Source organism: Lissotriton vulgaris, chromosome 7, assembly GCF_964263255.1.
Source record: "Lissotriton vulgaris chromosome 7, aLisVul1.2, whole genome shotgun sequence".
NCBI classification, from domain to species: Eukaryota; Metazoa; Chordata; class Amphibia; order Caudata; family Salamandridae; genus Lissotriton; species Lissotriton vulgaris.
This window is the reverse complement of record NC_141695.1, coordinates 1588904410-1588931870: the sequence shown is the minus strand read 5'-3', so window position 1 is coordinate 1588931870 and position 27461 is coordinate 1588904410. Positions and strand designations below refer to the sequence as shown.

Genomic DNA, 27461 nt, shown 5'->3' with positions numbered 1-27461 from the left:
TACATGCGACTCCATGGCTACAAAGGGACGACACAGGCAGCAGCTGGTTGTGTGGCAACGTAAACGAGGATATAATTCACGTGCTGTGAATCTGTAAATAGACGCTCAGCCTCCATCAAGCCTTGCCCCGCCCAATCTGGAACAAAAAGGCCTTCATTGCTGCAGACAAGTAGTAATTAATTACCTGTCTCAGCTCGGCAGATCCACAACTAATATGCCGGACGGCGAAATATTTTAAGGGAGTGGAAAACACACTAATGAAAGTGGCCAGCCACACTGTTAAAATATTTTTAACCTAGCATAATTTTATGAAGTAGACCACACATTCGTTTTTGGGCTCAACTGATCATGAACCTTGTCAAACGACTTTTATCCTAACTGGCTGCTACGAACTGCACTATGCACTTTAATCGGCACGTCTTCCGCATTTTAACCATCTTAATGCCCCCTGGCCCCAAGTATCGGTCACCTGGCCAACATCTCAGACTTTTTATTGGCTGTGTGTCACAGTTTTGCAACACTCTAAGGGCACAAAGCAGCTTCGCGCACTTACCTCTGCTTGCTGTTTGCACTTGATACTCCCGATGTCAAGGCTCTTACGGTCTGTAACTTATCTCGATCTACATTTTAACATTTCTTCTCATTCGCTTTTTATGGCTATGTACAATGTCTTGTATATATGGAACGGTTTTTATTAATCATGTATAATAAACTTTACTTATTTAAAATTATTAATAATTCTTCCATGACTTGTCACTGGACTGGCCTTTTAACTGTGCCTCAATCCTGCCGGACGAGGGAGATTTGGACTGAGACTAACCTCGCCTCTTGTGTTCCGCAGCAGCGAGCTTGTCCTTCAGGGCCTTCGGGTGTATCAATGAACACTCATTGCAGAACTTGGAGACATGTTTGGTTGCAAGATCCCTTCAGCAGACATTGTGTGGGTCCTACACCTATCTTGCTTTCAACTTGTGTGAAACGGTCTACAGGTGGTTGTCTTCAAAGGTGACATGCCTCTGCAAAACCTGGTAAAGAATTTTGAAAATTCGTGAAAAACCGAAATCAGTAAGAGCAGAGCTACTGCTATCTGCCTTCTGGTGTGTAAAAAGAGCAAATGGTATCATCACGTCAGTTTATTGCCTTAATGTGCCTCCGTTTCATCATGACAGGAGGTAGGGCTGCACTGCCCAAGATGTACACGGAGTTGTGTCTGCGCATACAAGCTATTTCAAGACTTTCTACATTAAATGTGGCTCTAAAGGTGATTCACAAAGTGAAGAGTCAGCAGTTACATATATCCATCAGAAATTAATATATGAAAAACCAATGTTAAAAATCACTGGAAATGTATTATAGATAAGATTAATCTCCATTTTCATCTAATCTGATCTGCACCTAACTTCTACTTCAGGTAAAGGACAAAGCCTAGAATATGCTGTCAAATATATGCTGGCATGTCAAGAACCAGACACTGGCAGAAGAAATACAAATTACAGGAGCCATTATGTTAGCCAACTCTACTGAATTCCAGTCATTTGCACTGCAATTGCAAAGGCTTATTTTTGAGCCAATGTCAGCATCCTTGAATCATACTGTCAAAACCCGATATAGATTAAAGTCATCAATTGCTCTTAACAACGTTTATTTTTACAAAGACTGACCGCGACCATCATTTTACTTGACAGCAGGTAAAATAACTGCTGATGTACATCGACTGTAAATCTGTTATTGTTACAAATTGGATGTGCAGTATCCTGGACATACTAGGCTGCAATTCAATTATCCTTATAGCATGAAAAAAAGTGCACGTTAAAACGATAGCAGCACATGCAATATGTCGGCCCTTTTCCATTTATTTGCAGAAAACCAAATGGATATTAAGTCGATGATTAAGGTTAGAAGGATGCACAAGTATTTGTCAAAATGTCGAGTGAACTTTTTTTGTTGTTTTTTTTATTAATATGAGGAGTGCACCTCTCTGAAAGTGTTCTTGTTGTGGACTCACTACTCTGGCTTTGGAAAATGTGAGTGAATCTGGTTTGGCTTCTCTTAAATAAGTCGGGACTACTCTTTGCTCAATGCTTCTCAAGGGTGTGGAATAGTTAAATTATTAATTCCATCAAGGTAGAACAATGAAGAGAGGCCAGTTGATATACTGCCATTCATAAAGACAAGACACAACAAGAAGCGGGTGTACAGCGGCTCTGTCAAAAGACTTTTTGTACCAAGTGACCTATTGGAAAACCAGAGCGAAGCACTTTACTCAGTCAGACTCAGACACCTCGGTCCAGACAAGAAGTCTGAAGTGAGGCTTCCATAGTGTTTACTAAATTCACGATTCCGGCACCGTTAAAATATAGCTTAAGGATGCAGATCGGGCATATTTTCATATGTGTTTTGGACATACTAAGGATACCCCATTGGTGATCAAAGATGTTTTTTAATGGCTCTACATGGTATTGGCCTAAATCAGCATTGCTGATTTTTTAAAGCATATATACAAGACAGTATTTTCAAAAAAGAGGGTTAACATGTAGATGCATTGCGCTGCTGCTCATTTAGCTGCATATTACTTATATGGCTACCGGGGGCTCTTTAGAATGGTGTGAATGAGAGAGCCATATAACGTATGAGGAGAAGAGATTTGAAGACTTTTCCAGGACTATTGCGTTTCTGGCATAAAGAAGCTGGCTAAGTGGCACAGTTGGTCCATCAATAGATCTATATTATGGCTCAAGCTTTGATTTTTTTGAGTACCATTTCCTCTGATGCACCTGGGAGTTAATACATGTGCAGGTTTCATTGCTCAATAACATATAGCTTGGAATTGGTCATCCACGTGGAAAAAAGTTGAAGGACCCTAAATCTAACTCTGAGTAGTATGACTAATAAGGGTATGAATGGCCCAACAGGCCAAAACTAATAAAGTTCAATGGCAAGGCAGAAAAATAGAATACAGGTTATTGAACATTCTGAAAAACTGATTGAAAAGCAAATAGTCAGTGTCCTAGAGGAAGCAAGCGAGGAGCAATGGAATAAAAAATAAACAGTTACTTCCTCATTGTGTCAGACTTTAACTTCCCAAAAGGGATACTGACAATGGATGGTTTAATGTAAAGTATTACGTAAAGTCAGATTTTCAATAACGGAGTGCTTTCCAATGAATAAGGAATGGTGGTGAGATGATCGGCAGTCCGATGATTTAAGCCGAAATAGGGAACGGTCATAAGAATTATGCAAAAAGGGTAAGTCCTCTAGGATACATGGCTTTCCAGTTTATTACATTGCAAGTGCATCTGTTTGTAGATATTACACATTTGTCATGCATCACACAGAAGGAGATAATCAAGCACACGAGCAAAGATACATCCAATCCTGTTCGGTAACGGCCTGGTTATCTGGTAGCCAGTTATGAAGGCTTTTCAAGAATCAAGTCAGAAGTACCTTACTCTGCTGGCATTACTGTTGGAGAACAAATGCAACCAGACGAATATACTATTTATGGTACAGAAATAAGCCTAGAGACTGTGGGACAAACTGCAACAAAAAAAATCCATGGTGGGGAACTGGTAGAGCTTTGGGTTGTCTACATGCATCATTTTATGGTCTGATCATGGCAGGGTCATTATAAGAACATTGCAAGCAGATAAACAGAGAAGGTATTCTGTTCATGGAAAGTGTGGGCATGTTTAGCACAGCTTTTATTAATGCAAGGTATGCATGGGGGTTGATGAAAGATCTCTGTGATAGGGAGGAAGTAGCAGAAAGTGAGATTGTTATAGCTAAGCAGGAGGCAGTGGTGGGGCTAGGTGGTACGCTGGGGTGTTTATGAGATGGCAGAGAAGGATACTGTTTGCAGGACGAATTTATATTAGAGTATTAGAGTAGGGTAGGGCTCAACTGAGGGTGCACAATGAAAAAGAATAGTGGAGGGTGATTGGATCTGATGGGGGTTGTTAAAATAACTGTTGGTCTTTAGAACGATTGATTTTTGGAGAAAAAAACACTATTGACAATTAAACTGCCCAAGTCTCAAAAGGTGATGCAGCATCACTTTAACAAGATATTTAAAAGGATAATAATCTGTTTCAACTGTAGTACCCTCTCCAGTTTCGCCTTTTGCCTTCTTTCTTCCATTTTCTTTCTCAGCACTTCCACTTCCTCTTTACTGCCATTAAGGGTAATGATATCATCTTCCTGGAAAGCAACACCACACTAAAAGGAAACGACAAATCATCAAGTATGGGTTAAATAAATTCAATTGGTTATGGATATATTTGCATGCATGAATTTCTAACAAGAGCTCTTATTTGAAAACATCCAACTGTGAATGTAAATCCAAGTCAGTATTGACATTAAAGTTAGAAAATTATTTGTTTTAGTCAACTAACCAACATTTTCCAAATCCAGAACTCAAAGGATTAGCTAATGCAGGGAAGAGGAGGCAAGACTTCAAAATATCTTTCTTCCAAACAAGCTGGTTCGAACATTATGCTCCTGTCCCAACATAACCATGGACTAATGCAGTAACATCATCATTAATAGAGAAACACGCCAGTGAACGTCTTGAATAACATGGATTTCTTTACAAGAACCCTGCTATATGGCACGTCGGTTTCCCCTCACAGAAACGGTACACATTTTAGACTGGGACCTCTATATTTTGGTACTTTAACGAAATGAACACCTAGTTTAATACTCTCTAGGCAGATATACTTCCATTTTATGATCTCTTATTTCTAGTTGCAAGAGAAACATCCGAGGTCTAGGCAATTTCATGCCATACGGCTCAATAACATGTGTGCCCTTACAGTTTTCACCCCAAGCAATATGCAAGATACGTGTCATTGACAAACAGTTGCAATCATTGTATTCCTCATTAAATGCTTCTAGATGACAAAATGTTAATGTGGATATTTTCGTTCCATTCTCATTTGTTTTTAAAGCACACTCTATAGCAACGGCTTGCATCAAGTGAGTAATCTCAGGTAACGTGCACACTACAGTCTGAATCATTCCTTGGCGTAGCTCTTAAACGGCGACAAACCACAACAGCGACAATGAAAACAAGGGCCTCAATTAAGTGAGGCTAGCAGGTTTAATATTTTTACATTTTATACATTGGTGTACACATGGGCATCAAACCATACAAAATTAGAGGCATATGTAGGAGTGCAGGGCATGCAGCTTTTAGCAGAACACAGGTTAAAAGCTACACCGTTTACACAACCCAGGTTAGGACCTGAACAATACTCAGAGAACCAGATAATTCCTAACTTTGCATGCGACTAAAACTCTAGGCACTACTTAACATTGGAAAATTGGGACTACACTATACATTTATCTCATTTCTTTTTTTTATAATTCTTTTTATTGATGACCACATTACACATACAATAATTTGTCAACAATGTCAGGAAAGAGCCTGCTCACACCCAGCTATCTGGATGCAGCCGAACGAACACACTTATTTGTACGATAATACCGTTCGACCAAATTTTACTCAAGCTGCAAATGTCCATGGTCCTGCCCCGACCTTGGGGGTTCGCGAATACCACCCCTGAAGGCGTTCCATTTTCCCCATATCTGAGTCCACTTTTTAGGGCACCCCCTTGCTTCGTATATTGTACGCTCCATCAGCATGCACCATCCATGTCTCTTTGCCACCCTGCCAATACTGGTATCTCCTGGGCTCCCCACATTTTGGCGATATTTCGCTTTAAATCATATTTCCCAGCATCACCCAAGTTTGTCCTTTTCTACTCAAATCTGTGGGTCTCCATACATTCAGTAAACACAGCTTTATATTGGGTTCTATTTTAACTTCTATAACTCCCTCCATACACTTTATCAGGTTCGACTAGTATTTCTGGATATGCATTCCCAGATGATATGCGCAAAGGTGCCCTACTGCCCACATCGCCTCACATCTCGAATCAGGTCTATAGCCCATCTTCACGAGTGTGGGCTGGTAAGATATATTCTATGAAGGATTTTTTATTGCACCAGTCTGAGTCTAGAGGAGATGGCCGTCTACCGAGAGGAGAACAAGGCTGCCATCCATTCTTCGTCCTAAATTCCTGCTACATCGTGGTCCCATCGAGCTCGGAGCTGGATCACGGTGTCCGACATATTGTTTATTAGTTTCTTATATGTCATGGAAATAGATTTCCTCAGCATATATTCGTCCATGACTCTAGCCTCAAGTGGAGAGGATTCTGGGAGGGATTCCCCCTTGGGAATCCTCGCACGTAGTGCATGCTGTATTTGAAGACATCTGAAGTACTCTGTATCTGCAATTTCATACTTAGTCTGTAAACATGTGAAGAGGACCACGTCGCCTGCTTTCCACAAATCTCTGACCTTGGAGATACCAATAACGTCCCACCGGTCAAAGCCCTTAGTGTTACGCAAGTTTCCTAATATCTGTGTCCCAAAGAGGGTTGGCGAGTGTAATACGCCCCTCCCAACCCAGGCTCTTATTCACCGTTCAACATATGCTAACCGCTTGTGTGGTGGGGCTGGTCAGTTTCAGCCAAGCAGGCTTGTTATGTAGCACTCTTGAGCAGTCCCCACCTGGTAGTAACCATCTATCAATCAAGTATCCCAGGTCTGCTTGGGGCCTGTAAATACATTGGTTAATGGCGGCTAGTTGCGCCGCCCAGTAGTATCTTTTAACATCCAGGAGGCCAATTCCTCCATCGTACCATCCCCTGGTGAGCTTCTGTGAGGAGATCCGGGGTGGCCCCACAAAAGTTCCCTTTGGGAACTTTCAATAGCTCTGAAGTATTGTGAGAAAATCTGGCCTGGAGAATTCTGCAATACGTATAGAAAAGTGTGCTGGGGACATCATTTTAAAGAGCGCAGCGCGCCCCAACAGCGACAACGGGAGTGTCTTCCAGTGGGAGATGTCACTTTTGAGTCTATGTAGTGGGGGCAAGAGGTTGCATTCATAAAATCTTGTCTGGTCACTGGTAATCTAGATCCCCAGGTACCTAAACCCTTCGACCTCTTCAGTGATGCCATTTCCCTTGGGTTGGGGGGAAAACTACAGTGGAGGACAAATGATTGATTTCGTCCAATTTATACAGTAAACGAAATATTTCCCAAAATTAGTGATAATATGCAGTACTCTATTTAGTGATGATCTGGGTGACGCCATATACAGTAAAATATTGTCTGCATACAGGGAGATGCGGTCCTCCCATTCTTCCGACCATCTGAGACCGCTCATGACTGGATCTTTTCAGATCCACATTGCCAAGGGTTCCAACATCAGAGCTAAGAGCAGCGGGGAAAAGGGGAACCCCTGCCTAGTTTCCCTCTCAAGATTAAACGCTGGAGACCTGCAATTATTCACTACTACTGGAGCCACTGGGCCCGCATATAGGAGGCGGATCCAGCTGAAAAACCCCTGGCCAAATCCGAACTTTTTAAGGACCACAAACATATACGGCCACTCAATCGTGTCGAGCGCCATGGTGGTGTCAATGACCCCCACCACAGTGTCTTCCCGTAACGTGCCCAACCTTCCGATCACTCCGTGTAGACGTCTAAGATTAAGGGAAGTGTTTTGCGCTGGCATGAAACCAGATTTGTCTGGATGCACGAGTTTTGCTATTACTTGGAACAAGCAAGTAGCCAACCGTTTTGGTAGGATCTTGGCTTCTGCGTTAAGCAGGGATATAGGTCGATACGAGGGACATTTGTCCTTGGGCTTCCCCTTTTTATGGATGACCACGATGGTGGCCATTCTTTGCTCATCCGGGAGAATTCCTTTCTCACGACTCTCCATGAACATGTTCATAAGATATGGCGCTAGTTTGGTCGGGCCAGTTTATACTATTCAATCAGCAGACCGTTGGGGCCCATCGCCTTGCCTACCTGTAGGTCTCTTATAGCTCTCTTTACTTCTATACTCGCCAGTTCTAAATCCAAGTTAGCCCGGTCTTCCTCAGAGAGAGTAGGTAGGGGCATATCGGATAGAAGGGACTAGGCTTCAGCCCCCGAGGATACCGACAGGACTTATAAACTGGTTGGCAATAATTCCCGAATTCATCTGCGATCTTGTGTTGGTCAGTTTGTTGTTGACCGGTGTCGCATGTCAGTTCCCCCACTAGTCTGCTGGTCTGTTCGCAATGATCTAGCCATGCCAGCAGTTTCCCGGCTTTATCACCAACATCATATATTCTACTGAGCGTTGCCCTGTACTGCACTCCAGCCACATCTGGAACAAAGGATGTACATTCTTTAGTTTTCGTCTTCAACAGATGTTTGATCCCTCCCGATTGTGAGTCTTGCATTTCCCTCTCTAGGTGTAGCATGTCTGCTTCTAAACTCATCAATTGTGCGTTCTTCTCTTTCCAGGTTCCCGCAATCAAGGAGATTGCATGACTTCTAACCACCACGTTGAAGGCCTCCCATTGTGTCTGTGCGGATTCCTCCGAGCACTAATTTTCTTGATAGTAGAGCTCAAATTCTTTTAAGAGTTTATCTCCAATTAGTGGGTTTTTAAGGTGCCATGGGTTTATGGGGGCAATCTTGCCCACCTGTGGTTTACCAACCTCCACATGTGTCCAAACCAGGAAGTGGTCAGAGATACCCCTCGCCAACTGACGCACCTCCTTGACCTGTGCTGTTTGTTCTGCTGGCACAATAGCAGTCAATTCTAGATAGAGTGCGGTGGGCCCAGGAGTAAAATGTGTATTGCATATCCATAGGTTGAAGTGCTCGCCAGGCGTGAACCAAACCCATCGCTCCCAGAAAATCATGAATCTGCGACAGGGAAGGTGGCAATTCTTTCGTCGGGCACCGATCTAAGTGGCCTGACACAATTGAGTTGAAGTCCCCACCAACGAGCAGTCGACCCACAGGGAGGGATATTTATCTAATTTCTTACTGAAAAAATGCACTATTCCCATTATCAACCAATATACATACTCATGCACACACACAAACAATCCTAACATATTTTCCAGTAATAATACTTTCTTTAACTATCAATCAATCAATCAATCAATCAATCAATCCAATCATTACATTTCTAAAGCGCGCTACATACCCGTGAGGGTCTCAAGGCGCTGGGGGGGGGGGGGGGGGGGGGGGTCGCTACTGATCGAAGAGCCAGGTCTTGAGGAGTCTTCTGAAGGCCAGCAGGTCCTGAGTCTGTCGTAGGTTGGTTGGGAGAGTGTTCCAGGTCTTGGCGGCGAGGTAGGAGAAGGATCTTCCGCCGGCTGTGGTTTTCCGGATATGAGGGACTGTAGCGAGGGCGAGGTAGGCTGAGCGGAGGGAGGCTTCGGGTGGGGGTTTGGAAGCAGAGTCGGTTGTTGAGGTAGGTAGGTCTGGTGTTGTGAAGTGCTTTGTGTGCATAGATGAGGAGCTTGAACGTGATCCTCTTGTTGACTGGGAGCCAGTGCAGGCCTCTCAGGCGAGGTGTGATGTGGCAGCGGCGGGGAACGTCGAGGATTAGTCGAGCTGATGCGTTCTGGACTCGTTGTAGTTGTCTCAAGAGCTTGTTTGTTGTTCCTGAGTAGAGGGCGTTCCCTCGAGTCGGCTGGTGGCAAGGGCCTGGGAGACGGTCTTTCTCGTATCGATGGGGATCCATTTGAAGATTCTGCGGAGCATTCGGAGGGTGTTGAAGCAGGACGCGGAGACGGCATTGACTTGCCTGGTCATGGAGAGGGTGGAGTCGAGGATGACCCCCAGGTTGCGTGCGTGGTCCATGGGTTCCTGGGCTGTGCCTAGTGATGTGGGCGACCAGGAGTCGTCCCAGGCTGATGGGGCGGGTCCGAGGATGAGGACCTCCGTCGTGTCTGAGTTCAGCTTCAGTCTGCTGTCCTTCATCCAGTCTGCTACGGCCCTCATTCCTCTGTGGAGGTTGGCTTTGGCGGTGTAGGGGTCTTTGGTGAGGGATATGATTAGCTGGGTGTCGTCGGCGTAGGAGATGATGTGGAGGTTATGTTGACGTGGGCGAGAGGTGCAATGTAGATATTGAACAGCGTCGGGCTGAGGGAGGATCCCTGTGGAACACCGCAGATGATCTTAGTGGTTTTTGAGCGAAAGGGTGGGAGGCGGACGCTCTGGGTTCTGCCGGAGAGGAAGGATATGGTCCAGGCCAGGGCCTTTTCTTGAATGCCGGCGTCCTGAAGGCGTGTTGATAGGGTGCGGTGGCAGCCTGTGTCAAAGGCTGCTGATAGGTCCAGGAGGATGAGGGCGGCTGTTTCTCCTTTGTCTATCAAGGTTCTGATGTCGTCAGTGGCGGCGATGAGGGCGGTCTCAGTGCTGTGGTTGCTGCGAAAACCGGATTGGGAGGGGTTAAGGATATTGTTGTCTTCAAGGTAGCGGGTTAGCTGTTTGTTGGCGATCTTTCGCCAGGAACGGGAGCAGGGAGATGGGCCAGAAGTTCTTGAGGTCCTTGGGGTCTGCTTTGGGCTTCTTCAGAAGGGCGTTGATCTCGGCATGCTTCCAGGTTTTCTAGAAGGTGGCTGTCTCGAAGGAGCAGTTGATGGTTTTCCGGAGGTGGGGCACGATGGTTGTGCTGGCCTTGTTGAAGACGTGGTGCGGGCAGGGGTCCGATGAGGATCCGGAGTGGATGGAGTTCCTGGTTTTGATGGTGTCTTCGTCGCTGAAGCTGGACCAAGTGGTCAGGCGGCTGGAGCGGGTGGTAGTCGCCGGGGTGGTAGACTCAGTGGTGGGTGCGGGGTGGTCGGAGTTGAAGCTGTTGTGGAGGTCGGTGATCTTGCGGTGAAAGTAGGTGGCCAGGGAGTCGCACAGGTCTTGTGATGGTGGGATGTCGTTGGTGTTGGAGCTGGGGTTGGAGAGTTCTTTCACGATACTGAAGAGCTCTTTGGTGTTGTGTGTGTTGTTGTCTAGGCGGTCCTTGAAGACGGTCCTCTTGGCGGTCCTGATGAGTTGGTGGTGCCTGCGGGTGGAGCTCTTAAGGGCTGTGTGGCCGTCTGGTGTTCGGTCGGGGAGCCATTTTTTCTCCAGCTTCCGACAGGTGTGCTTGGAGGTCCGGAGGTCTTCGGTGAACCAGGTGGCTTTCTTGTTGGTGTGGTTGGTTGTGGAGGTCTTGAGAGGGGCGAGGGTGTTGGCGCGGCCGTTGATCCACTGTGTGAGGTTGGTTGCGGCGGTGTCTGGGTCGGTGGGGTCGGCGGGTGGTCTCGGGGCAAGGGTGGTCGTCAGTTGGTCCTCGGTGACCTTGCCCCAGCAGCGGCGTGGCAGCTGTTGGGTGCAGTGGTGTGTGGTTGGTTTCCTGAAGGTGAAGTGGATGCATCTGTGGTCGGTCTAGTGGGGTTCGGTGGTGTGGTTGAAGGAGACGTGGGGGCTTGCGGAGAAGATGGGGTCCAGTGTGTGTCCGGCGGCGTGGGTGGGTCACGAGCTGTTTGAGTCCGAGGTTGGTGAGGTTGTAGATCAGGGTGGTGGAGTTGGCGTTGTTCTCGAGGTGGAAGTTCAGGTCCCCGAGGAGGATGTTGTCCGTGGAGGCGAGGGCGCTGATGAGGTCGGCGATGGTGTCGCTGAACTGTGGTCAGGGTCCGGGAGGTCTGTAGATGAGGGTTCCTCTGAGGGTCCTGTTGGGGTCGGTGTTCATCTGGAAATGCATGTGCTCGGCGGTGGTGTGGGTGTCGTCGGTGTTAGTTGACATTCTGATGGAGTCCTTGTGGACGATCGCGATTCCACCTCCTACTCCGTTGTCGCGGTCTCTGCAGGAGATCTTGTAGCCCTGTGGGATGGCTATGGCGATGTATGGTGCTGAGGTGGCGTTCAGCCAGGTCTCCGTCAGGAAGGTAACGTCGGGGCGGTGGAGTCTAGGAGGTCCCAGAGTTCGATGGCATGCTTGCGAGCGGAGCGGGTGTTGAAGAGAATGCAGTGGAGGTGGTTGGGTTCTTTGGCTGGTGTTTTTATGGGCTGGATGCTGGTGTAGCTGCAGTTGCGGCAGGTAAAGGGTCCTTGGGTGCGTTTCGGGGTGGCCCGGTAGCAGGGGTGGGCTCGTCTGGTGTTGAGTGCACGGAGGGTGCTGGAGTCGTAGTGCAGTCTGGCGTGATGAAAAGCACACACGTCCATGTTTATGAATAGGTGAATTAGAAGTTTGGTGAGGATTGTTGAAATATTTGGACATAGCATTAGGCTGACAAAGCCATAAATTGAATGATAACAGCTATCTAAAAAGAAATGGATCCACATAGTGGACCACGCCCAGCGCCAGAACCCATGGATCCCGCGGCCCCGTCACGCCAGACTGCACTACGACTCCAGCACCCTCCACTGCATTCTCTTCAACACCCGCTCCGCTCGCAAGCATGCCATCGAACTCTGGGACCTCCTAGACTCCACCGCCCCGACGTTACCTTCCTGACGGAGACCTGGCTGAACGCCACCTCAGCACCATACATCGCCATAGCCATCCCACAGGGCTACAAGATCTCCTGCAGAGACCACGACAACGGAGTAGGAGGTGGAATCGCGATCGTCCACAAGGACTCCATCAGAATCTCAACTAACACCGACGACACCCACACCACCGCTGAGCACATGCATTTCCAGATGAACACCGACCCCAACAGGACCCTCAGAGGAACCCTCATCTACAGACCTCCAGGACCCCGACCACAGTTCAGCGACACCATCGCCGACCTCATCAGCGCCCTCGCCTCCACGGACAACATCCTCCTCGGGGACCTGAACTTCCACCTCGAGAACAACGCCAACTCCACCACCCTGATCTACAACCTCACCAACCTCGGACTCAAACAGCTCGTGACCCACCCACGCCGCCGGACACACACTGAACCCCATCTTCTCCGCAAGCCCCCACGTCTCCTTCAACCACACCACCGAACCCCACTAGACCGACCACAGATGCATCCACTTCACCTTCAGGAAACCAACCACACACCACTGCACCCAACAGCTGCCACGCCGCTGCTGGGGCAAGGTCACCGAGGACCAACTGACGACCACCCTTGCCCCGAGACCACCCGCCGACCCCACCGACCCAGACACCGCCGCAACCAACCTCACACAGTGGTTCAACGGCCGCGCCAACACCCTCGCCCCTCTCAAGATCTCCACAACCAACCACACCAACAAGAAAGCCACCTGGTTCACCGAAGACCTCCGGACCTCCAAGCACACCTGTCGGAAGCTGGAGAAAAAATGGCTCCCCGACCGAACACCAGACGGCCACACAGCCCTTAAGAGCTCCACCCGCAGGCACCACCAACTCATCAGGACCGCCAAGAGGACCGTCTTCAAGGACCGCCTAGACAACAACACACACAACACCAAAGAGCTCTTCAGTATCGTGAAAGAACTCTCCAACCCCAGCTCCAACACCAACGACATCCCACCATCACAAGACCTGTGCGACTCCCTGGCCACCTACTTTCACCGCAAGATCACCGACCTCCACAACAGCTTCAACTCCGACCACCCCGCACCCACCACTGAGTCTACCACCCCGGCGACTACCACCCGCTCCAGCCGCCTGACCACTTGGTCCAGCTTCAGCGACGAAGACACCATCAAAACCAGGAACTCCATCCACTCCGGATCCTCATCGGACCCCTGCCCGCACCACGTCTTCAACAAGGCCAGCACAACCATCGTGCCCCACCTCCGGAAAACCATCAACTGCTCCTTCGAGACAGCCACCTTCTAGAAAACCTGGAAGCATGCCGAGATCAACGCCCTTCTGAAGAAGCCCAAAGCAGACCCCAAGGACCTCAAGAACTTCTGGCCCATCTCCCTGCTCCCGTTCCTGGCGAAAGATCGCCAACAAACAGCTAACCCGCTACCTTGAAGACAACAATATCCTTAACCCCTCCCAATCCGGTTTTCGCAGCAACCACAGCACTGAGACCGCCCTCATCGCCGCCACTGACGACATCAGAACCTTGATAGACAAAGGAGAAACAGCCGCCCTCATCCTCCTGGACCTATCAGCAGCCTTTGACACAGGCTGCCACCGCACCCTATCAACACGCCTTCAGGACGCCGGCATTCAAGAAAAGGCCCTCTCCGGAAGAACCCAGAGCGTCCACCTCCCACCCTTTCGCTCAAAAACCACTAAGATCATCTGCGGTGTTCCACAGGGATCCTCCCTCAGCCCGACGCTGTTCAATATCTACATTGCACCTCTCGCCCACGTCAACATAACCTCCACATCATCTCCTACGCCGACGACACCCAGCTAATCATATCCCTCACCGAAGACCCCTACACCGCCAAAGCCAACCTCCACAGAGGAATGAGGGCCGTAGCAGACTGGATGAAGGACAGCAGACTGAAGCTGAACTCAGACACGACAGAGGTCCTCATCCTCGGACCCGCCCCATCAGCCTGGGACGACTCCTGGTCGCCCACATCACTAGGCACAGCCCAGGAACCCATGGACCACGCACGCAACCTGGGGGTCATCCTCGACTCCACCCTCTCCATGACCAGGCAAGTCAACGCCGTCTCCGCGTCCTGCTTCAACACCCTCCGAATGCTCCGCAGAATCTTCAAATGGATCCCCATCGACACGAGAAAGACCGTCTCCCAGGCCCTTGCCACCAGCCGACTCGAGGGAACGCCCTCTACTCAGGAACAACAAACAAGCTCTTGAGACAACTACAACGAGTCCAGAACGCATCAGCTCGACTAATCCTCGACGTTCCCCGCCGCTGCCACATCACACCTCGCCTGAGAGGCCTGCACTGGCTCCCAGTCAACAAGAGGATCACGTTCAAGCTCCTCATCTATGCACACAAAGCACTTCACAACACCAGACCTACCTACCTCAACAACCGACTCTGCTTCCAAACCCCCACCCGAAGACTCCGCTCAGCCTACCTCGCCCTCGCTACAGTCCCTCATATCCGGGAAACCACAGCCGGCGGAAGATCCTTCTCCTACCTCGCCGCCAAGACCTGGAACACTCTCCCAACCAACCTACGACAGACTCAGGACCTGCTGGCCTTCAGAAGACTCCTCAAGACCTGGCTCTTCGATCAGTAGCGACCCCCCCCCCCCCCCCCCCCCCAGCGCCTTGAGACCCTCACGGGTATGTAGCGCGCTTTAGAAATGTAATGATTGGATTGATTGATTGATTGATTGATTGATTGATTGATTGATAGTTAAAGAAAGTATTATTACTGGAAAATATGTTAGGATTGTTTGTGTGTGTGCATGAGTATGTATATTGGTTGATAATGGGAATAGTGCATTTTTTCAGTAAGAAATTAGATAAATATCCCTCCCTGTGGGTCGACTGCTCGTTGGTGGGGACTTCAACTCAATTGTGTCAGGCCACTTAGATCGGTGCCCGACGAAAGAATTGCCACCTTCCCTGTCGCAGATTCATGATTTTCTGGGAGCGATGGGTTTGGTTCACGCCTGGCGAGCACTTCAACCTATGGATATGCAATACACATTTTACTCCTGGGCCCACCGCACTCTATCTAGAATTGACTGCTATTGTGCCAGCAGAACAAACAGCACAGGTCAAGGAGGTGCGTCAGTTGGCGAGGGGTATCTCTGACCACTTCCTGGTTTGGACACATGTGGAGGTTGGTAAACCACAGGTGGGCAAGATTGCCCCCATAAACCCATGGCACCTTAAAAACCCACTAATTGGAGACCGAGTGGGCACTGGCTATGCAGAACCTGTAGGTTGCGAAGGAAACTCACACTGTCAAAGGCTGTTTGAGCAGGACCCTCGGTGTACATATATCTGTGAAGGAAACTTACAGTGCCACTATCTGTGCTGAACCTGTACTGTATAAGAGAAACGTGCACTGCCACTGCACATGCTGCCAGGCAAGTGTGCGTGTGTGTGATGCTTGCATTGGTGCTGCGTGCATTATACCTGCTCTCTACAAGACAGGTGCTTGCCCCATCACTGCCCGTGCTTTCGCTGGTGTGTATATGTGGTGTGTTGCAGCCTGAGTGGAATAAATTTAGCGGTGGGGGTATCAGCGCAGTCCACACGAATGCCCCTCAGGTGAAAGGGTTTAGTAGATATGTCACCTGTAGGATTAGGAAGACCTGTGTTGTTATCCTGGCTGTCCTCACTGGACCGGATTGTGGGATCCTACGCATGACTTGCTCTTATGTACTTTTCAAAAAAAGGGCAAATGTAAGCAGGCACAACGTTTGAACATAAGCATGATGGAAATTATACAAATGCAATCTAATTCCTCGCCGCATACTTTGGAAGCAGAAGACTGGCGCTGACATATGTAACTTAATTTCCTTTTCTGTGCCTCAGTTCACAATGTGGGCTACTCGAGAACATTTATTAATTCATTCAAGAGGTTTACACTGTATGTCACATAGGGAATTCATGGGTGTCCCGTATACAGGATATGTAAGAAAGAAAGCCAGTTTGTATTGGTGTCACAGAATGTGCACTCATCAACTTGCATGGTGTTCTCCCTACAGGTGTATGCCTCGGCATAAGAGTGTCCCCACCAGTGAATACATCATGCATTATATTAATGTGCAGATAAATTCCTCAGGTGGTAACCATGTTTAGGTTGAATTTGTAAAGTACGATTTGGATAAATGTCCAAAGGAAGATGCACAAAACTTTATAAGGAGCATCAGTTTGCAACACTCTTTTTTTTAAAGCGCTTCAAATCATCACATTATTTAGGTCGACCAGATGAAAGTCATTTGTGGGGTGGCAGAAAACCTCACCGAACATCCCTGACAAAATGGGTAATTAAGTTGAGCAAGTATACGTTATCAAAGGAGAATATTAGTGTTTTCAGTAGCGACCTGTTGTTTAAAAGACTTATATTCCAAAAAATGCAATACCCACTCGTTCCAGTAAATTATATCTTATTTTTTTCCTCCTAAAAACGGACAATGGCTGAGCAGTGTATTTACTGGTTTGACTAGACCTTTGTCGATTTCCCCCGCTATTCCCCGCCCCCCCCCCCCCCCACACGCTTTCCCTGATCAGACTGATGGACTAAGATTAACGTCAGCCTCTCCCTTTCATTGTTCTCCCATAACTGCAGAGACTTGTGTTAACACCAGGTACCGAACCAGTATTAGTAGGTGGTCACAGCAGTTAAAAGCCCCCTGTGGTGCCGCAATCAGGGCGCGAGGATTTGTTCTAATGTGCACAGGAGGCCTGATTAACATCTTTGCAACACGCCTGTGGGGGCACCTCTTGGAAGTCAGCAAAAGTACGTAGGTGGCGCTGCGTGGACAAAGAAGGGAAATCCAGAGAGAAAATGTCTTATTACTTACCGGTAATCTTCATTACCCCGATTAGGGTCCTCCCCGTCCCAGTCCTAACAACGTGAGGCAGTCTTGCCTCCACCCAGCCAATCACAACGCCAGTATTCAAAAGTTACATAAGCCCCTCCCACCTACCGCCATGCCTGTTATCAACAAGACTCCGACACAAACACAGCGGGAGGGCGGGAGGGTACAGGACTGGGACGGGGAGGACCCTAATCGGGGTAATGAAGATTACCGGTAAGTAATAAGACATTACCCCCTCATGGGTCCTCCCCGTCCCAGTCCTAACAACGTGAGGAACTCACAAGCAGAGAACCAACAAAAAACGCAGGACACCAGGGATCCATGCAGAGTACAAATCAGTAAAGATCAACGAACAGCAACGTCCAAGACGCCAACAGAAAAACAGCCAGCAGAGGCATGTAAAACAACAAGCCAAGAAGGTAGCACAAATACGAGACGGGACAGCGGGTGGCCGCCCAACAAATTCCCGGATAGAAAACTCCTGCCGCCCCAGCCCAGGAAGCAGGCACAGAACGTGTCTAACGACCCAGCACCAGAGACGGAGGAGGCAGACCCAAAGGACCAAAAAGGCAGACAGACCGCCAAACGCACCCACTGACCAACCTCAGAACCGGAAAATCATATCCCCCAAGCCACATCTCCACAGGAGACAAACAGGGCAGGAGAAAATGGAAAAACACCAGGGAACGAAGGTGGGAAAAACCGGAGAGTCCAGCGAACCACCAAGGAAGGGGGAACAAGGGACCCCCCAGCAGGTAAAGAGGAAGAATCACCTCCAGCTGCCAAAGGAAACGGGAAGAACCCACAGGAAGAAAGACCGGAACAAGCCACAAACCAACCCAATCCGGCAGGAACTCCCAACAGGAAAAAGAAACGAGCAGAGCACCCAAAGCACCCAACCGACGAGCAGAGGTGATGGCCAGCAAAAAAGCCACAGTAGCTGACAACCAGAACAAGACAGCTACCAGCAAGAGCCCAAAAGGGGGCAACATCAAACCCCCCCCAAACAGCAGGCAAAAACCCAAGAAGGCACAAGTACAGGAGAGACCGGCCGACGAAGCCGAAAGCCTAGAAGAAACCGACTCTCCAAAGGGGCAAAAACCACCAAGGAGGCTCCAGGACCCCGACAAGCACGAACCGCCGCCCACTGAGAAGACAAAGCGGAAGGGGCAAGGCCCTGTAAAAAAATAGTCCTGAGAAAATCCAACACAGAGGTAGGATCCCCCAGCACAGGAACGACCCAATGGGAAGAACACAAAGAGAAAAAAGAACCCCAAAGACGACCTCAGCACCCAAGGGCCGAAGGCCGACGTGACAATGGGATTCCACGAGCTACCACAGAGGAACAGCCCAAAGACCCCAACCACAGCCGCACAAGAGCCAGGCCGTCAGAAGCAAGTGACGTCAGGGCAAAAACCAGCTGTGGACCAAAAAGCGGAGCTGGAGTCAATGAAGTCCGGCCAAACCCGACCCCCGCCAGCAGCAGCAGGAGCAGAAATCAAAGACAGAGAGGCCAACGATACAGACACCTACACACACACCCTTACCTCCCCAGACTATGCAGGAGGAGAAATAGGAGGGAAGGCACATAGAAAACCCGAAGGCCAAGGAAATGTGCAGGGGCCATGCAAATCCACACCAAATCGAACCAAACAAAGAAAATGCGCCGCCGAAGCGAGCACAGAGGGCACAAAACAGAGGACAGGAGGAAACGGCCCAAGCAGCGTCTTCGAACGAAAACGCAGACAGTCCCAAACACAAACCCACAGAGAAGACACGGCCCAGAGAGAGCTGCGGGAGCCCGAACCACCAGAGGCACAAGACACACCAATGAGCCATAGTGTTGTGGGAACACCACATGGAAGCCAGCAGGAACAGAGACATGCAACTGGTCCCCCCAAGAAGGCCCAAGCAGCAAATAGCCACGGGAAGGCCAGCACGAATCAAAAAACTCGGCAGCCACCAAGGACCCCAACGTGGTGCCCAACCCCAAGGACAGGCGTCCAAGGACAACAAGAGGAGAGAAGGGAGCTGAAAACGCACCCCAAACACCAGGTCGGGAGAGCAAAGCCACCAGGCCAAAGTAGGAACTAGAACAGGGGAGAGAGGAACCAGAGCCATGTAACCTGCACGGAAAAGGACCCAAAGAGCCAATCAGAAGAAACACAAAGGACAGGTGGAACAGGCAAACCCAAGGAACCACAGTCGTGGAGGCAGCCACCACCTCCTGGAACCGCAACCAACCCCAAAGGGCAGAGTGCGACCCAGCAGGACCCACAAAAGAGCCAACAGGGAAGAGAACCGAGCCGGAGGGTGAAAACAACCCCCTGCAAAGTGACGAACAGGCCCCGAGAAACCGAAGGCCCCGAACAGGAACCAGAAGAAAAATGGCCAGAACCACAACGAACCCCAGTAACTGGAGCAAGGCCACAACGCCACCATCGCCAGAACAGTCACAAGGAGGGTGGAAGCATAAAACGGACAAAAGCCACATAGGGAAAAGCCAAAAGCACCCCCCAGGCGGTCACCTACCCAGGTATGGACCAGACCTGACCCTGCATAACATAGAACAACAGGAGCAAGCAGAGCAGAACCGCCAACCAGCAAAAAACCTGCACAGCAGGAGCCAGCACTGCGGAAAAAACCTGGGGAACAGGAGAGAGGCCGAAAGGCAACACCTGAAACAGAGAAAGGAACCCATCCACAGCAAACCGCAGGAACCGCGGACCAGCCAGACGGATGGAACGTGAAAAACAGACAACACCCAAATCCAGGGAAGTCCAAAAAAATAAAAAATAAAAAACACCCACCAGGAAGAGGGAAATGACAGACCGCAAGGGGAACAACCGACCAGCTGCACCAAATGGTATAAAGCCCCGGGACACAGAACCGTGCAGAAAGGAACCAACGGGCGCCAGGACCAAGAACAAAGAGGAAGAGGAACCTTGGCCCGCTCCGCCACCGGAACCAGCACAACAGCGCCCAGAGACAAAAAGAGACCGACGCCCAAAGAAGAAGGTAAATGCAACACGGGTCAAAGGACAATGGAGAAACTGTGAAAACAGCCCAAAAAGGGGGACAGCCCGGAAAGGAATCCGGAAACCAAGAGCGAAGCCCGACAGGACCCACCAGTCGGAAAGCAGACCGGACCAACAAGCCAGGAACAACGGATCCGAGCCCCCAAAACCGTAACAAAAACAGCAACGGAGACAGGGAACCTACTGCCAGATGAACACCAGGAGTGGGACACAGACCCAAAGAAAAAGAGACGCAACCGCAACCACCAGGTCACAGAGACCCCCTCCCAGGGCACAACAACACCCAAAACCCTGGACGACCAACACCCAGGGGCAGCCGTAGGCGCAACAGAGGCCGGGAACCAAACGGAACACAGCCTCCCCCACCCCCGACCACGAAAGGGCAGAGAGGAAGACAGAGCACCACCACACAGACTGTCAGTAGAGGGAGCCAAAAAGCCAAGGAGCCACAGAAAAACAGACAGTGGACCAAGACGCCAGGACCAGGTCAGCCGAGGAGAAGACTCAACCCATCAAGCCAAGACAGGAAGGAAGGCCCGCAAACAGCCAAACTCCACACAACCCATGAGAAGGAAAAGTGAAGTACAGGCCGAACAAGAGCCAGAACGCACCCCAAAAGAAGAAGCAACACATGGAAATGCAGGAAAGTGAGAGACAAAGTCCGCCAGGCGAAACCACCATCCCAGAAAACGAGGAAAACCCTGCGTATCTGCCGCAAGCCATGCATCAGACAGGATATCCAACAGGACAACATGGAAGGAAAAGGTCAACCACCACAGAGTAAACAAACTGTGCGGAAAACCCCACAGCATCCAGGGATCTAGGGCCACAACCCAGCATCACCCTAATAAAGACCTATCCTCAGGACAACGCAAAGTAGGCCCTGGCAGCGCATACTGGGCAGCCAATACCAACAACTGTGGAAAAGCACAGATTGAAACTATATCAACCCAGGTAATTGGACAGCATAGGCAGGAAGATCTTGTGAACACCAGTAGCCCTTCACAGTATTCAGCGCAGCCCCAGGAGCTGCAAAAATGTCATCCACCTGCAGAACCTGGAAACTATGCCGCATGGAAACAGCCCAGGCAGGCACAGGTGAAGACGACCCTTCACACATGGTGAGCGAACCCGAGCAATCGAACCAAACAGGAACTCACCACACAACAAAGGAAGTGCCCAGCAACCTCCAAGCAACACTGCCTCCAATCACCAAATCACACAACGTGAGACCGGTGAAATTACAAGGGCAGCCCTGTAGTCTCCACCCACAGCCCCAGGTCAAAAGACCATGACCGTGGGGGCCGGACGCTGCACTAGAACCACAGCGCCGGAACGACCCGGGGCCAGGACACCACGAAAACTCCCCGCCCCAGCCCAGCACATGAACGGGGAGAGTCCCTGACCCCAGAACAGGAGCGCAGCTGACCGGGGGACTGGAGCAGCCGCGCAGAGAGAAAGAAAAACACACAGGAAACAATGCAGAAGTAAAAAACTGCAAATGAAATACTCCTGTGAAATTCACACAGTAAAATAACGCAGAAGCATAAAACTGCAAATGAAACACTCACGGAACCGTCCTGAAGAAACCAAGAAACAGGAACCAGGAGCACCAGCGTTCCGACCGCCGTCGGAGCAGAAAAAAAACAGGCATGGCGGTAGGTGGGAGGGGCTTATGTAACTTTTGAATACTGGCGTTGTGATTGGCTGGGTGGAGGCAAGACTGCCTCACGTTGTTAGGACTGGGACGGGGAGGACCCATGAGGGGGTAATGTCTCTCTTCAAAGGATTTCCCTTCCTGCTACAGCGCTCACCTCAGTGAAGTCACACGCAGTGCAAACAGAGCATGCGGCCAATCGGACTAATGAAAAACCGGGACATTTGTTTGTATAACCCGGACACTGTTCGAAAACGGGGACATTTGACTCATTTGGAGAAAAGTGTCGGGACACGGGGACACTTCTCCAAAAACGGGGACCGTCCGGGGAAAACCGGGACGTCTGGTCACCCTAGCACTGATGTAGTAACGACGTTCAAACCGCACTGTCTTAATGCAGTGGGGGATGTAAAAAGTGTTTGCGGTAGAGTAAACGATCTCGTCCCAGAGAGGCCAAAGAGCGATGTCCAGCTGTTCGGCAGGGGGGACGGCTTCCCCCCGGTAAATCAAGTGGGGGGACGCCGTCCACCGGCGTGGTACCCAGACTCGAGCCCTGGGCAAGGAGGCAGCTGCAGCACCTCACCGGTCGCAAGTTTCAAAGTACAGAGGGCTGAAGGAACCAGATGTTTATGAGCTATTTGTCTCCCAGCGGCAGCGGGGGAAGCTACAGCAGCATTCTCAGAAGTCCTGGGAGTGACACAGGTAGCAGGAGCAGCTCCGCAAAACCCCGCTGCAGCGAGCCCACACTCTCCACAGCAACGGCCACAGTCACACAGGGGACCCTGCTCTCTGCAGCCGCACCATATTGTTGATGCCGATTGGATTCCTGGTTCTTTAAGTCTCTGGCTCTTTGCGAAACAGAGGAATTCTGTGCCCTCACCCCTCGCAGGGGTTCTTCTCCATCTCGTTTATTTAGGAGCATGTTGCTGCTCGACCCTTAGTTTCTGTCTTGCGGCCCGCACAAACTATTCTTGCATGCTGTTTGTTTTCGTCAGGGCAGTTACCACTGTGAGCGCGAATTATTGTGTTTTGTAATGTGCTTGGCCTTCCAAACCAAGAAAAACATTCCGAATCACTGAGCAACTTCTTCAAAGAAATATTACTAGGGGCATATTGCAGGCGATCCATTTACAAATGAAAAAGAGGTGTGTAGTAAGCGCACATGAAGACATTTCAAATTCACTTGGAGGCCTGTTTAACATGCAGTGATTACGCGATGGTAACTTTGTATCTAGTTTCCTATGAAAGGGAAAAACCATAAAATATCGGCTGCTATTTTATTGCAGCCTTTTGTTGCCCTTATCTGCAGTTCATAGCTAAGTGATCACACCACGTGCAGGATGTTTTATGGGTGCTGTAGAAAGGAGACCTAAGGTAAGGATCAAGATTCAAACACTACGCCTGTTTCTCAGACATTTTTTCCCCATATGGTGTAATAAGCAGAAAAGAACTAGTTCTTTTAAAGTGGTACAACGAGTCCAATGTTTGCCCTCCTGTACCTGTTTCCACTTATGCTTCAAGCATGATTCCATAGCACACTTTTCTCATGCAGTGATACCGATGTTGTTGTACATTTTTTCTTTAAAGAGAACTCTCTGTACAATCTGCTTGACTCCTGGCAGGGGCGGCCGTAGGCATGTGCAAGCTGTGCACCTGCCCAGGGCCACCATGAGCCTAGTGCCGCCCCTGCTCCTGGTTAATGATCACTTATACTTTAGGCGCAAGGCCTAGAAAATCACTAACCCATGTTGGATACTTTTACATTTGTCCTATTTTTATTATACGTATATTTGGGTTGCGTGTATGTCACACTTTCGATGGTGATAATTCCAAAACTGCTGATCCATTATGAAGCTTGTTACCCTCAGTCCGCAACCTTCTCACCCTTTCATTTATATTAATCGTTTGTTTTTTTACAACTTTGAATATTACACACGTTTTTTGTATCATTCCAGACGCAGCATTTTACTTCATTTACTTTTTGCAAGAAAAAACTACCCAAGGGGAAAAATATTGCCATTAGATTATAAACACATTATATGTTTGCACTTCTACTGTATTTTGTTATTTAACATGGAAAATGAAATTTTAAATAGACATAATAAAATAATATTATCAATTACAATACCAGTAGCTCTAACTTTCACAAATGCGTGATCGGTTGCAGAGGAATGCTTGACTTGCAGTGAGTGTAATTTGAGATACATCTGTACGCAAGTACATATTTTGCATACCTTTTTTCTTCTGACTAACTCGACAGCTGGGAAATTAAATTTGTCACACGTAGTATGTACGACTAAGTGTCAACTTCTGCACAAATGTTTCAATTGACCTGTATGATACCTTGAATTTTAATAAGCAACATACTTCATTTATGGCATCCACAATTTTTGTCTTTCATAGATACCTCGAGGTCCGATGTTTAACATCCATTCTCTTTCTCACACACCACTTTCCAATGGAGTACACATTGATAGAGCCTATACATACTCCTGGAAGACCCAGCGGATCCGTTTCCTGTCAGTGGCTCTTCACTCTGGAAGCAACTCTGCACATCTAATGCTAGAAAACGAAGACCTTAAGGTTGAAGTTAGATTTAAAACACTATCTTCCAATAAACGCTCTAAATAGGAGATGTTGCCATAACCTCATTCAATAGTAGTCAATTTACTGATCTCATAATGATGAAAGCCGCAGAAGGTCTTGCTGGCATTCAAACTGGTGACCTATCACTGCATATTTCAGACGTGGAATGGGACCCACCACAACTTGCACTGCGGGACTTCGATATCTAGCTCTATCACACTAATCTGCTCCACTATGGACCAAGCCATCTCCACAAGATCTACAACAGTGCCCGCAAAACGATGTTGGAAGCAGGAGTATATTCATTGCAAACAAAATTAATCCAATATTAAGCATGAGTCCACCTCACAAGAGTCCAACAGCGATTGTGGGGAAGGCATCCAGAAAAGGAAAATGCAATATATTAGACCGCAGTGATCACTGCCTTAATTCTGGATTAAAGCTAATAACATTATGCAGCACACCGTCAGAGCAGAACCAAGCTTGTAAGTATGTATTGCTCTATCTGCACTTAATTCAACAATACAATTATGGTTAGAATGGGGAGCAAAGCTTTGTTTATGAGTAACGCTTCAGATGCAAAGATGTTACCGGGCAGACTCAGGTTACTAGGCATCAGATCTCAAAATCACTTCTTGGATCCCCAAACCATAAGTCGGAGGCATGAAACTTATGTTCAATCAAATCCTGTTGGAATCTGCTAAGTTAATTTCCAGTACACGTGTACAGGAGAACCAGTATCAACCAAGCGAGATCAAAAGGTTGAAATGTGTGCTCATATGCCCAATGTAACTAACTACATTGAACTTAACACATTCCAACAGGAATTGCTTAAACGTGAATGATTCCCCGACGATCACTCACATGGTCAGAATAGCATTTTTCGTGTGGCGCTGTCCTGTCTTCGATCAGTTCAGGCGTAGGGTGACTTCCTGCCTGGGTGGTTCTAGGCATGGACCGTCCACATGAACACTAAACTGACCCTCCTACATATCAGCAATACATTGGGTGATAACCGGTACAAACTAATGCGCCCATACTTTTTTATTTCAGAAATACTGTTCCACTACTTTTTGTAAAAATACAACTGTCCCAGGACTGTAAACTCTGACAGTTTAAATACTTCAGCAGAAGTGTCATGCAGTGAGTCTCCTGTGCTATGAACCCGAAGGCAGGCAGATCGCTAAACAAGCCTACCTGCCAGGGTGCCTGGTTGCCTGAGGGAACTACAAACGTGCTAGGAGTTAATCTGAAAAGGCTAATTCGCAAATTTAAAGGATGCTTTGAAGCCGATACTGTCTTTAATTGATCCAACCACTCGAAGCTTTGTGATGACAAGGATTTATTCTTTTTGACTGGCAATGTAAAGAGTTAACAACCGAGCTGTGCAGTGTGAGCTTTTAATTGCATTTATACAGCATGCCTATCACCCTTAAAGGTATTGAAGGGACAGTAATGTAAAAACAAATGCATTACATACACTCTAAAATCTAGATTTTGGAAGCACCATTTTATCTGAAACCTCTTTGCGCATTTTGTAGCAGTCTTTTACTGTGGGTGATGCAATTTTAAAATAAGGACTTACATGTTCACAGTGATTTCTGTCACTGGTTTCTGACCTCGTATCACAAGTCTCCACTGCACCAACCAAAATTTAATTTGGTGGGTCTCTGGTTGGACAAAGACCTCTGCAGTGAATTAACCAATAGAGGCTTCATAATGTACTGTAGTGAATTTCCCAAGGAGTAATCATTTTTTACATTTATTTTTCATTTAAGCTGTACGTTACTTTATATGTAGCTACCTGACAGTAAAAGACCAAAAACGTACAGAATATTTGATTTTTTTTAGCCATACCTTTGATCTCGCCCCACGCTTACTGACCTCACCCCCATGCAGCATCACAGTTCCCATACTTTTTTAATGCACTTCGACCACTGACTCAGCCACACTCACCCTCTCCACTTTCTCCCTTTTCCCTATTTTTTACACAACCAATAAGTTAACTAGCCACTTTACCATGTACTTAACTCAACCTTCTACGTGTACCTTTGACTAACGAATGGGCTCCCAGCCAAATGATCCGTTGGATAAGTCACACATCTCCTCCCAGAAGCATGACGAGTTGAAGGCATCAGAGATTTCTCAATGGAAGCCCTAGGAAAATGGAACCAGGAGAGAGCTCTGTGCTCCTCACAGCCGGAAAAAAACCTGTAAAACTGGCAGAACCTACAAGACTGCTTAAGTCATTTAAAGACTGTTGACACTAGCTGAGTAATGGATGGCAAGTTAGTCTACCAATCAGCCCACACCTTTGTATTCCTCTTGGTCACGGAGAATGAACTGTCATTTATCATCCATATTTGATTAAGGAGCTGATTGTTTTTCTTTCTTTTCTCATTGGCACGGAAATCACAGGCCAGCCCCTGCAAATTGAAACTGTCGAGCCTTAAATAGCTCATGAGCTCGTAGGAGAAACCAGCAAACAAAACAGTAAGGGGAATAATATTGTGCACGGTGAATTTGAAGGGTTTTCTGAACGCCCACCCAGCCTGCATGGCACCCTTCTCCTTCAAGGTCCATCAATCAATTACAAATAATGTGTATTAACACGAGTCAAACTCTGGACAAATTCCATGTAGATTCTATGATAGAGCGAATCACTAAACCAATATTGATGTTAAATCTACAGGATTTATGTTATCAAAACAAATGGGTCACCGTGCACACACACTACACAGAGCAGGCGTTTCTGGCACCCTTCCAATTGCCATATTTGTAGAGGAAATGTGTATTTTATTACGCCTTTAAAGCTGCTTGTCCACAGAGCAGCCTCCCTCTGACAGTGGTTTTCGTGGTGTATTCCTATGGATATTATGGCAGTTCTATATATATATGTATTATTATGTAAAAGTATT

General features: G+C 48.2%; 1 protein-coding gene across 2 annotated transcripts in view; it reads right to left on the bottom strand.

The window, feature by feature from the left end:
- Window positions 1–27461, bottom strand: part of RTF2 (replication termination factor 2) — a 429729-nt gene that overhangs the window by 111237 nt on the left and 291031 nt on the right. For both annotated transcript variants that reach the window (XM_086932494.1, XM_086932495.1), the window contains exon 6: window positions 4102–4215. In XM_086932494.1, coding sequence (XP_086788620.1) covers window positions 4102–4215 — 114 coding nt within the window. The remainder of the gene's footprint in view (window positions 1–4101; window positions 4216–27461) is intronic.